The sequence below is a fragment of the Eumetopias jubatus genome, unplaced genomic scaffold (assembly GCF_037043125.1).
Source record: "Eumetopias jubatus isolate StellerSeaLion01/CBP00866 unplaced genomic scaffold, mEumJub1_p1.0 scaffold_7, whole genome shotgun sequence".
NCBI lineage: Eukaryota > Metazoa > Chordata > Mammalia > Carnivora > Otariidae > Eumetopias > Eumetopias jubatus.
This window is the reverse complement of record NW_028274813.1, coordinates 136,959,159-136,971,607: the sequence shown is the minus strand read 5'-3', so window position 1 is coordinate 136,971,607 and position 12,449 is coordinate 136,959,159. Positions and strand designations below refer to the sequence as shown.

The 12,449-nt window shown below is 52.2% G+C and overlaps 1 protein-coding gene across 4 annotated transcripts in view; it reads left to right on the top strand.

The window, feature by feature from the left end:
- Positions 1–12,449, top strand: part of PCSK6 (proprotein convertase subtilisin/kexin type 6) — a 186,200-nt gene that overhangs the window by 156,537 nt on the left and 17,214 nt on the right. For 3 of the 4 annotated variants that reach the window (XM_088025206.1, XM_028122802.2, XM_088025205.1), the window contains 4 exons: positions 4,937–5,116; positions 5,284–5,322; positions 10,836–10,938; positions 11,836–12,032. In XM_088025206.1, the coding sequence (XP_087881332.1) occupies positions 4,937–5,116; positions 5,284–5,322; positions 10,836–10,938; positions 11,836–12,032 (519 nt within the window). The remainder of the gene's footprint in view (positions 1–4,936; positions 5,117–5,283; positions 5,323–10,835; positions 10,939–11,835; positions 12,033–12,449) is intronic. The other variant, XM_088025204.1, reaches the window with a different exon arrangement.

The following is a 12,449-nucleotide window of genomic DNA, read 5'->3' as shown; positions in this document are numbered from 1 at the left end:
TGCACACGCGCGTGCACACGGGGGGCCCACACATGTGTACACTCGTCCTTTCCAGATCATTTCCTATATTCCTTTATTTTCCTCCATCTTTGTTGCCATAATGTGGACCTAAAGTGCATTTTTAATTATGTGTTAAATTTATTGAGTAAATATTGGGGTTTCTCTCCATGTGTGTATAATACACGTGTGTGTGTGTGTGTGTGTGTGTTGTGTGTATTTCATATAATAGCTTTATTGCAATATAGTGAAATATAATCCACATACCATAAAATCCCCCCTTTAAAGTGTTTTTGTATATTTTTATAAACAGGGAGGTGAGCCTTTTTTATTCCTTCCACCAAGACCTCTTCATTAAAGTTTGCAAACTTTGTAAGTCAGGTTCCCTGGCCCTCACAAGGAAAAAACTTCCACTGGGGGGGTGAGACTGAAAAGTATTTCTTGATTTTTTTTTTTTTTAGACCTCTTTCTTTACTACGTTTTGACTAAAGAGAATTGCTCCCTGTATGTTTTCGATATAAGTGTGGGGGGAGGAATACATTCTTTATTGTTCATAACTTCTTATGGCCAAAGAAAACACAAGAATTTGAAAGTATTAGCTCAGAGTCCTTAGCCTAACAAAACCTTGCCCCCACTTCTACCCTCTTTTGTCTCCAATTGTAAATTCCCCTCTCAAGGATTCCTAATGCTTGATTCAAAATGCCGGGCAAAGAAAAGCTTCATGACTGCTGGTACTTTCCTATTCGCAAATCCAACCCTAGTCTCCCTTAATGCTGGTTCTTCCTTTGAATAATAGGAATAATCCTGTTTGTTCATTACCAATTCAACCCTTCGAGGGGAAACGCTGCACTGAAGATAGTGAATGATGATAAAGCCATTTATTGGCATTAGCCGGGATTACCGTCTGCCTGTCACACCATTATTGTTGCCTGGGCTTTGCTGGTGACATCTGGAGGCAGAGTCCTGGCAGTGCCCGCCCCAAGTGGTTAATAAGCAGGTGGATTTTGTCATTCTTTCTTCTACAGTCTCAGGAATCTGATGGAAAGAAAAAAAAGAATTTGGATTTGAATGTCTTTGAAGACACCCCCCCCCCCCCCCCGCCGCCTCCTGGAAATTAAGGAATTAATGGTACTGGTTGGGGTTTTATCAGGGCAAACTTGAGCAGGCATGCCGAGTATCTTGAATAGTAAATAATACGTTCTGGTTAAATGCTTTGACCAAAGCAGGCCGACATTTTTAAATCCTCCTGCCTCTGCAGGGCAGTTCCTTTGAGGGTGGACCCAGTCTCTGGTCGGGCATAGCTCGCCCCTTCGCCGCTCCCCACCCCCGCCGCAGATATGTTCTCCTTCTACTCTTCCATGGTTTTCTACACCCATGTGTGTCATCTCCCCAAATTGAGGGCAGACTCTGGGGATGGTGAGCATAGAGGGAGTCAGCACCGGGACCTAGTCACACACTGGGACCTCTTTCTACCTCCCTGGATCCCTTCCCTCCTCATGTGACCAAGATTATAACACTGTTTGTAATTGCAAACTGGAAACAACCGAAATGCCCATCATTTGGGGACCGTTAAGTAAATGACTCAGGATCTCTCTGATGCAGTGATGGGAAGGTCACCAAGATGCATGGTTAATGGAAAAAGCAAGGAGCGGAAGGTTCTACCAGATGTGTTAATAAAGGGCACAGGGCAGAATATATGCTCATATTTGCTTGGCTCAGTCAGTTAAGCGACTGCCTTCAGCTCAGGTCATGATCCCAGGGTCCTGGGTTGGAGCCCTGCATCGGGCTCCTTGCTCAGCAGGGAGCCTGCTTCTCGCTCTGCCTGCCGCCCCCCTGCTTGTGTGCGCTCCTTCTCTCTCTCTGACAAATAAATAAAATATTTAAAAAAATGAATAAGATGCCTCTGGAAGGGTACATAAGAAACAAGTAATGGGGTCGCCTGTGGTAAGAGAGATAGTGGCCAGGGGACAGGGCTGGAGGGAGACTCCGCCGTATTCCCTTTTATACGTTTGGATTTTGAGCTATTCGTATTTATTACTTGTTCAGAAACATCAACCAAAAGCTCTGAGTACCACAGTTTTTTAAATGTTTTTTCTTTGACTATACAACCACTTTTTTTCATTAAACTAAATTTCTTCTTAAATTATATATGCTGAAGCTTAAAAAAAAAAAAAAAATCAAACAGTCCCCAAGAGAATACAGTAAAAATGAAGTCTCTTTTCTGTTCCTGAACCCTAGCCTCCCCCCAAGGCAGTTCCTACTGCTGGTTTCTTGAAACTCTTTTTGTGTTTTGCCTTTCAGTTTTATTGAGCTATGACTGACACCCAGCAGTGTACAAGTTTATTGTTTTATAATAATATTTTATTATTTATTGTTTTATTATAATGACCTGACTTGCCTATATTGTGAAATAGTTACACACTTATAGAAACAATACGTTTGGTTAATATCCATCCTCTCATATAGATGCACACTCACAAGAAAAAAAAATGTGATTTTTTTTTAAACTTTTTTTTAAGATTTTATTTATTTATTTGAGAGAGAGAATGAGATAGAGAGAGAGAGAGAGCATGAGGGGGGGAGGGTCCGAGGGAGAAGCAGACTCCCTGCCGAGCAGGGAGCCCGATGCGGAACTCGATCCCGGGACTCCAGGATCATGACCTGAGCCGAAGGCAGTCGCTTAACCCACTGAGCCACCCAGGCGCCCAAAAAATGTGATTTTTTTTTTTTTTCCCTTGTGATGAGAACTTTTAGGATCTACTGTCTTGGTTTCTTGGAATTCCTTCCACTCTCCCTCCCCCTGCTGGGTGCGTGCTGATCCTGAGCTCAGAGTGGCCTCTCTTGTTTGTCCTACCAAAGATATATCTGAAAATGCGAATCTAATTTTAGTGGCAACACCCTTGGTGGGTGTTTTTGGAGACACGATACAGGGTGGAAACAGATCTGGCCTCAAATGACAGCTTACAGACCCTTGCTCCCTACCGTGTGGTCCCCATGCTCCCCCCTTAATCAATTCCTTGCCCTGCAGTTAACGTGCCCAGCTCCTGTGTGGTTTGGAAATCTGGCTCTAATTTGGTCTTTGGAGGTTGAGAACAGATGATAATTCATAACCGGGGACTGTGTTTTCTGCACCTGCACCCGTGCCAAGTACTTCTCGTGGTGCCATCAGCTGTGTGGCCTGTTGTTGGGAACGCATTAGAGGAATGGCCATGGAGCGTCTAGAAGAACCAGGCCCTTTGGAAGTCCTTGGTGTCCTAGGAAGTAGCTCAGGAATGTGTTTGCAAATTGAAGGACCTGCATCCTCCAGCCCTGGCCAGGCCTGGAGAGACCCATGTGGATGCAGGGCCTGACTTGGCATAGCTTGAGGGCTGCAGGCTTTGGGGGCCTGGGACCTCAGTTGGGTAGGGTGTGGCTGTGTGCCCCATGGTATAACTGGATCAACATCCCACACCACTAGAACAGCACCCAAGTGTGGCCTGGTACGTGCAGACCAGTTCTGCCTCTGGCCTCCACGTAGCACCTCGGACAGGATGGATTACAGCGCATAGGCTTCTGGAGTCTGTGGGCAAGCAGGAGCCTCCTGTTCTAAGATTTTGGGAGAGTAAGATATTCCTGGAATTCAAACAAAAGATCAAGTTATACCAGCAGAGCCGCCCATGTTGAAAAATAGTGTATAGACAGATATCTAAGGACAGGTGGCCTGCCATGCAGAGCCAAGAAGGGGAGTAATAAGAGCAGAAGTGACAATAAAAACACACATCAATAGCGAAGAATCGGAGCACTCATGTCCCTCACCTAAAGCATTCTGATGGCCAAGAACCCCAGTGATAGAGAATGAAGAGGAAAACAGAGATTTGTCTCTGTCTGACACAGCGATGGAGCTGCCAAAGCCACTGTCCCCAGCTTGGGTTCTGGTGGCCGGTCACGAGGGTTCCTCAAAGTGGCTTGCAGCTGGATGACTGTGTGTTGGGCTGGAGCCACGCTGAGTCCATGAGCATGAGCAGTATGTCCCCTGCTGGTCACACCGGACCTCAGCCCCTCATTTTCACAAGAAGGACAGCAGTGACCTCCTCTACGTGATCTCACAGCTCTGACCACCCAGGGACACAAGAGTAAAGCAGGGAAGGCCAGACCTGTGGCCTGCACCTGGGCTGGCCCCCATGCCTGTCTAACTTGGCTTCTGATGCGTTTTTTTTTAACATCGCGGATTTCACGGGCAAATTGCAGTTGAGGTTTCTCACTTCTCTTTACGCCCGGGGAAGAGCTAGCAACACGGGCCATCATTCCCACGCGGAGGTGGACGGTCGGGTGGGGTCCCTGCCTTCCCCCTTCTCCATACCCTGCCCTGCGCATGGCTGGATATGCTCCATGTAGCCTGTCCTCCCCATGCCTCTCCCCTCCCCCCACATAGTCTGGCGTTTGTGACATTCGTACTGCCATTTTTGAGGACATCCTCCCTACACCCAGCCTCTGGAGACATTTGGGTTTGCATTACTACTGTCACCCCATCACACTTCCCTGCTCACCTGGGCCAGCTACACAGGAAGGAACCCAAGGCCAATCTTCCTGTGGTCCGGGGTGAGGGCTCCTAATAGCAGGACTCCTTGGTGTAACCCAGCTGTCCCGTTTGGAAGCAGATGGAGCAAGGCTCAGGGCCAGGCCCCAGATCTGCTCTCTGGATATTCCAAGAAGGAGAGGAGGCCAGTCAAGGGAGCTGCAGTGAGACCGGGGGACAGGGAACATGGCCCGGGCAGGCGCGGTGCATCCCTGGTCCTCAGGTGACTAGGAAGGGAGGTGGTGGGTGCGGAGCCCTGCAGTGGGAGCCCTGCACCTCGCACTTCTGTGAGGGAGGGAGGGAGGCGTTGGGCCAGGCACCTCAAGAGCTTTCTGGGGGAGGTTTCATGGCTGTCCAGTGAGTCTGGGCTTGGGTACCTTTCAGGGAAATTGAAAGAATGGAGCCTCATCTTGTACGGCACCGCCGAGCACCCTTACAACACCTTCAGCTCCCATCAGTCACGCTCTCGGATGCTGGAGCTCTCGGCCCCCATGCTGGAGCCACCCAAGGCTGCTCTATCACCACCCCAGACCGAGGTTCCTGAGGACGAAGAGGACTACACAGGTAATGAACTTGTAGCCAGAGGAGATGGCCAGGCCAGCCTGAGTTTTGGTTTTCCACTGCGGCTCTTAAAATGTGGGACCGTTCCTGGCAAAAGTTGGGGATTATGACAGTGGGTCTTCCTTCTTTCCTGGAGGTTGTAATAATGATGGTAATTTGCACTCACACAGCTCCTTCCACCCACGGCTCTCCTAATATTTTACAGACCAGTAAGTATACTTCAAACCAGTAAGTATTCTCCAACCTTCCCAGGCTGGGAAACAGAAGGTTCTATATGCCCAACCAGAACTGGGACTTGCCCCCTGGCTAATGAGCCTCCTCCTGAGGCCCTGTCTTATCCTCAAAATCTCTCGTCTCATGTCTCAGGCTCCCGACCCTCTCAAGTCCATCCACTTTGGGTCCCTACAGCCAGAAGGTGGGAAGGATGTGGGTCCTAATGGACCCGGAAGGGTTGAGTTGAATGAACATAGCCAGGAAAGGAGTGAGCAGTGGAGGTCTTGACCTCCCTTGAAGGCTGGGATGATGGCCCAGGAGAAGGTCTCAGGACCTTACGTCAGTAGATACCAATGTCACCACAAACAGGTTAAGCATCTCACAGGAAATAAAGATGCCTTGTGGGAACCCCTCTTCTCCATTGTCGGCAGTGGGCCCCTGGCTCTAGACCTCCAACCCCCTTCCTGGAGACAGCAGCCTGGGGAAGAAGGGCTTCAGACATTTCCAGCCACTGGGCCGGGCACAGTTGTGATTAGCATGTTAGGTCCCTTTCCCTCTGAACCATCCCATGGTGATTTGTGAGAAACCGAGTGTTTCTGGTTGGGCATATTTCCCTGAGCAAAATATTACAGCTGCTTGATAAATGATGGGTGATATCTAAGGATATTGATGTTTTGAGTTATCTAATAGCTTCTGAAAAAAGAAAAGTAACAAAACAGAGAATTCCACCGATACATATCGAGCATAAATTATAGTTGATTCAATTTTAAATTTCTTCTCCCTTTAAAGTGGAGCATTGAATTATGGATGGACTAATCTGCTCTGTTTCCCCCTGTGATTTATAAGTGGTGGCAAGATTCAGTAATTATTAATAAAGGTCTGATTTTTTTTTTTTCTTAAAATCTGCTACTGACTCTAATCTTACACTATCCTGGAATCTCACAAATAGACTGCCCTGCAACCCAAGTGACTTAGTCTTGCCCAAGCCCAGCCTAGATGGACAGAGGGTGTCTCCGTGGGAAGAAGATGTGTTCCCGACTCTCAGGGAAGGTCCCTGCAGTCTTGGGGCAAGTGGGACGGGCAGGCCTGTCCCAGCAGGAAGAGCCAGAGACAGGGAAAGAGCGGGAGAGGGGTGAGATCAGGAGGGTGCTGTGGTGTGGAGGGCGGTGGGAGAGAAGTGGGGGGGAGGAGAGAAGAAGGAGAAGGGCGAGGGGGGCGTGGGAGAGGAGGAGGGAGCATCCATGTTAGATACCGCGGTCAAGGGCTTGTGGGATGGGGCTGCTCGTCCCTGGCTCTTACAGAAGCTCAGTCACAGAGAAGCCCCAGTACCAAAGCTCAGGGAAAGAGAGGGTGATTTTGAAGTGGTCCCATGATTATTAGCTTTCTGCAGTTTTAGCCGAGGTAGGGCAGGTTGAAGCAGGAGTTTGCAGGGGTGGTCGCATGGGGGAGAAGGTTCTCAAGAATTCGGAGAGCTGGCCACGGACACAGAGGTGCATGGGGATGATGAGCACAGCCTGGTGGTACCCCACCGAGGGGCTGTGCATCGCGAAGGGGTAGGGGAGTCTGACGGAGCAGTGGTCCCAGGAGACAGCAACAGGGGGCGCTAGACAGCACTGCACTGGGGGCAGAGATGGGGGGGCCAGCGCTCCTGAGGACAAGAGGTAAAGGGGAGGAGAGGAGCAAGGGGCAGAGGCAGAGTCCAGCCTCCCAGACTCCCGTGTGAGGTGTCTGGGGCCTCACCAGAGCGAGCAGGAGAACCGTCCTGGGAAAGGGCGGCCATAATGCAGACAGACCACGGTCAAATTCTCAGCCAACATTGCCCCTGGGAACGGGGACAGAGGAGATGGCCACAGGTTATGTCCCCAGGGCCATGGCAAGTGGAAATCCACGGTAGTGGTGGAGTCTGTGGTTCCTGAGGTCAACGAAGGTGTGGAAATCCAACTGAGGGGGTAGGGCTGGGAGATTGGGAGGCTGGGGGGTCCGGCAGGAAGGTAGGGCAGTAGCCGCGTGGCTGGGTAAGGTGCCCGGGAAACATGAGTGGCTGAGGTGCTGAAGATGGAGAGCCTGTGGTGATGGCCTGCCTGCTGGACACGAGCTGGAGGCCACTGGAGAGCACCAGGCGTGGCAGCGAGTGAGGCCACCCCAGTGACCCACCTCAGATGCTTGGTTAAAGAGCCCCACCCCAGAGGCGGATTCAGCACGTCTGGGGGTGCTCGGAGACTGTGCTAGGTGATTCCAGGTAGTGGGGCTGGGGAGCTAGGATGGTGGCAGGCCCCGGGGAGGCGCTCAGGCTGCTCCAGGAGAGCGGCCTCAAGGGAAGAACTGAAGGTCATGAAGATGAAGGGAAGCCCAAGCTTCAGGAAGGGAGGGTGCGTGGGCTAAGGACGGCTCTGGACAGTGTAGTCAGCACTGAGGGGAGCCAGGAGCCCCCAAAGCCTTGGCCCGGACACGTTCCAGGGCAGCTCAATGGACACAGGGGAGTTGATACGCAGGACGTGTGCCATGTCCAGTGCAGGACTGTGTCGGGTGACAGACTTAGGGCCCATCAGCGCCTACCTGGCAGAGCCGAGGCCCGGGTCCCAGGCTGTCAGGAGGGAAGACCAGACCTGCAGTGAAAGGGGTCTGTTAGTCTCGTCCACACTCCTGTCTGCGGTCAGCCACCTCTGTCCCTGCATTCCGCCTCATGTCCAGTGGTTTGCCAGTGAGGTTCTAGCATGCTTTTCCCGGACAACATGAATGGCAGGGGAAAGATGGAGATGAGCAAGTCCTCCCGTTCCTCCAGATACTGGTCTAAGCACCACCTGATGGCAGAGGCCTTCTGGAACTCCCAGGTTGCTTTCTAACATTTGTTTGTGGGGCTTTTTGACTCCTGGATTTTCTTCACAAAAGATTTAAGGTAGAGATTCCAAATGAGCCTGTGTCATTCTAACACCCCGTAGATGGGAGTCTGCGGCTAGTCAGTGCATGAATCACACTCCCCTTGTATCTGGAGCTTTGGGAATACATGCTCACCCAGGGAATGCGCTACAGCATTCTGAAAAAAAAACACGTGCGATCACAGGAGTGATGGAGTGAGTGGGAATAAGACAGCCAGCCAAGTAGATTGAATCCAAGAACACTTCCTCGAGAGGTGAATCTTGATACTGGGCTTTTTGAGACAACTCAAGTCGACAGCCATACTAGAGGGTGCTTATCGATACGCATCCAAGCGTCCTGCCTTGAGCAGTGTCTTACCAAGCTGTTCACTGGGGGCTGCACATGGCCGGCTAGCTAGACGCCTGGTTGGGTTTTGCTGCCTTCACTGTTGGGTGGACCCCATCCTTGCACGGGGCTCCCTTCGGGTTATTAACTAACCTCTCTACCACAGAGAGGCCCTGGGAGGGAGCAAGAGGGTGAAGTCCAGTCCACACAGTATGAACCAGACCTTTCCCAAGGCTATCCCTCTCTTGGGACATCGTAGAACATTCTGTTTGTGGATGTTTCCCAATTGCCACCCACTCTTCTTTCATCCATTCTCTCACCCGTGAGCCACTCAGCAAATGTTTATTGGGTACCTGCCCTATGCCAAACGCCTTTCTAGGTGCTGGGAATATAGCAATAAACACCCTAGTCCAGATCCCGCCTCCTGCAGCTCCTGTCTCCCATGCCAGGAAAGAGTGGGGAAATTGTCCTCTCTCCTCCCTGTCCCCCCCAAAATTTCCTTAAGACTGAAGAAATTGTTTACTTTATCAAACAAGACAGACCTGCTGCTTCTCTTGGATTTCTGGGGGAGAGATCACTACAGAAGGCAGTGGTCCTTAAGGTGATGTATCCTCGGGGCCACTGCAGGAGGGGCTGGGTGGGAAGGTCAGAGCCCAGTAGTCCAACTTCTCTGTGTCTTCAGTGCAGTGGGTCACTAAAAACAATGTGGCAGGCAGCAAGGCTTTCTGAGGCTGTCCCCCATAGATGGTCGGAATAAGGCAGACAGGAATCAAATCAAATGAGAACTGACTGCAAAACAGCCCAACAGTCTGGAGCTGGGGAAGGGGGTGGGGGTGAGGGGGGGGCTCAGTGATAAGCTTTGGGCCCGTCAGGCCCAGTGCTAGAACTCAGACTGGAGGCACGGACTCCAGAGCCCTCCCCAGCCCAGCCCAGCCCAGCATGCTCGCAGGGACGAACGCAGCCTTGAAAGGGGTTCACAAGGGGACCCACAATGAAAACTCTGGAAATATCAACAACAGTAAACCTTCGGGGAGGGAAGCAAAATAAACCGGGTCTAACACTAGGAAGGTCTGCAGGCCCTTTAAGGACGAATGAAGAGGGCTTTGTGCACCTCAGCAAAGACCCATTGTGGGCAGCAGAGAATGGGGACTTTTGTCTCTGCCTACATCCCCATGAAATGCTGGTGGCCAGCAAATCACCTCTTCTTGGCTTCTGAACTCGCTCCCCACCCCTTCCAACAACTCGAACCTTACAGAAGGCTTTTTTCTTCTAAAGACTCAAAAGCCTTCATAATACCCCGCTGGGCTACCCCCCCCCCGCCCCCCGCCCAACATGGGGAGGTTTTCTGGAGCCATTGCCCAGAGCGGGAGAAACAGGGTCAGGGATAAGGCAGGCGGAGGGTCCCACCACAGTACTTGTTCTTCTTCGGCACGCTGTGGTCACGTTCTTGAGGCCAGGTGAACGGGACACCTGTGGACCTGCCGCACCCGGGCCTGAGGGCACCAGACATTTCCTGATGGGCTCATCCGTGTGGCACCCCCCCGCAGGGCAGCCCCGCAAGAATGAGGCTTGCTGGAGGCCACTGAGCTCCCCACATTTCTCTCCACCGCAGGCCCCAGAGTCAGAATGTGGGGATTGCGGGGGACTTGGGGGAAGATGGGGTGGCCCACAGCAGAGGCCGAGAGGGAGGGAAGCCACAAAGGTTTGCAGAAAAGGGCCCATCCCGTCCCCACTGAGGGACAGCCGCACCCCGTGGTGCTGAGCTTGCAAATCCATCCCGTTCCCCCCCACTGCACGTAGAGAATCCTCTTCTCCACCTTTTCTGCTTAATTCCTGTTAGACCATCACTGCCTGCCAGCAGCTTCCCTCATGCCTTTGACACCCCATACTGCGTTGCTTTGTCCTTCATGCTGGGAATCAGGAGCGATGGCCAGTCCCGGGATCATGACCCCCCCGATGCAGGGCAATGCCCTGAGGAAGGGTGTTCCCGGCCTCTCTCCTGCCATCGCACGCTGCTCATCTCGTGCATCTGGGTCCCCACCTACCTTGGGCTCTTTTCCTCTTCCTCGGGCTGCCATCTGAGTCATCAGACCCTCTGACGCTGGAGCCCGGGGCCAGGCTCAGCTCTCAGCCGTAGCCAAATTGCCGTGGGAGCGGACGCTCCGTCCAGCCCCGGCAGCCCCACCACTCTCTCGGGAAGCTTCTCCGGCCCCTCCTAGGCTGTGATGCCCTGACCCAGGCTCTTAGGGGACTGAATTGGGTTGACAAAGCATCTCTATGGGTGAAAGGAAATGTTTGTTTTTTTAAGGTCTGTGCCATCCGGAGTGTGGTGACAAGGGCTGTGATGGCCCCAAAGCAGACCAGTGCTTGAACTGTGTCCACTTCAGCTTGGGGAGCGTGAAGACCAGCAGGTAATGGGCTGGGGCTTCCGATCGCGTGTCCTGGAGCCCCTCAGAGTGCCACCAAGGTGACCTGTTTCTGGCTGTGTCCTTAGCACCCCCGCAGCCTGGTGCCCTACTTATGAAGTCATGTCATACCCACCCCAAAAGAAAATTCTACTGAGATTAACTACATTGGAATTGTATAAGTTTTAGTAACTTCTTGTGCTCATCACACAAGTAATTCACGCCCATGACAGAGAAATCGGAGGTGCTGTCTGTGTTCCTAAACTGTCTTCTGGCCATTTTGTTAAACAGAAATGGGTCAGACTGAGTAGGCCAACGCTGACTGCTTGGGAACTAGAGACAAATGTCATTTTAGAGGCCAGTGCTGGGGAGCTCCCACCCCCGAATGTCCAGTCAGCCATGCAGCCACGCAGGGCTATGGGCGTGACCCTCGTGGGGTCCCCGAGCTCGCAGACACAGCCACACTCACCCTGCGCCGTGCAAAGGCAGAGTCAGCGTGCTTGCTGCCTTTACTCACTGCCCACGAGACTACCTCCCCAAGGGCACCAAGCGGTGAGGTTGCTGCAGAGCTAAAAAAGTCAAATACCATCATCCAGGTGCTATTGAGCGCCCCCTCTGGGGAGACTTTGAAAGGCAAGCATTCCAAGGTTCTTATCCAATCCCGGACCCTCTCCCTCAGGAACCTCTCAGCTGTGCTCACCAAGTCCATGGCCATACATGGTTTAACCTTCACCCCGGGGCCTTTGTTTCCCTCCGAGTTTTGCTGACTTAGGGGGTGGAGGGACAGCTAGAATTTCCTCTCCAGCTAGGTGCCCTGCCTTAGCAGAACCCAGCAGTGCAGTAGGCTTCCAGGGTGGCGGCGGGCGGGGTTGGAAAGGTTCTCTGTGGCTCCTGATCCCACAGGAAGTGCGTGAGCGTGTGCCCCCTGGGCTACTTTGGGGACACAGCAGCAAGACGCTGTCGTCGGTGCTACAAGGGGTGTGAGACCTGCTCGGGCAGGAGCCCAACCCAGTGCCTGTCCTGCCGCCGCGGGTTCTATCACCATCAGGAGATGAACACCTGTGTGACATTCTGTCCTGCTGGATTTTATGCTGACGAAAGTAAGTGGATGTCTGTGTGCATAGGAATGATGAGTCAGCCCCCCTCTCTGGGCTGGGGTCCCTTCTCCTGGGAGAATTTCCCCAGGGAATCTTGCACCAGCTTATGGACCTGGTAGTCAACATTGGGAGAAAGCCCTTCCTAGGAAGAGCTGCAGAGCTGAAATCGGGTTTCAAGTATGGGCAGAAGGTTTTCAGTCCTTTAAAGACAAAGAGGAGCCTCCGGGCCAGTGTTAATTGGGCTCAGCAAAGATGGGTTAGTCTTTGTGGCACATTTTACAGGTAGTGACCACACCCCTAAGAGGTGGGTGATGCTTTCCTGGTCTTGCAGATGACAAAACGAAGCTGAGAAACGGCACAAGGCCCACAGCTAGTAATGGCACGGGTGGGACTTGAACTCAGAGCCGCAAAACCAGGGGT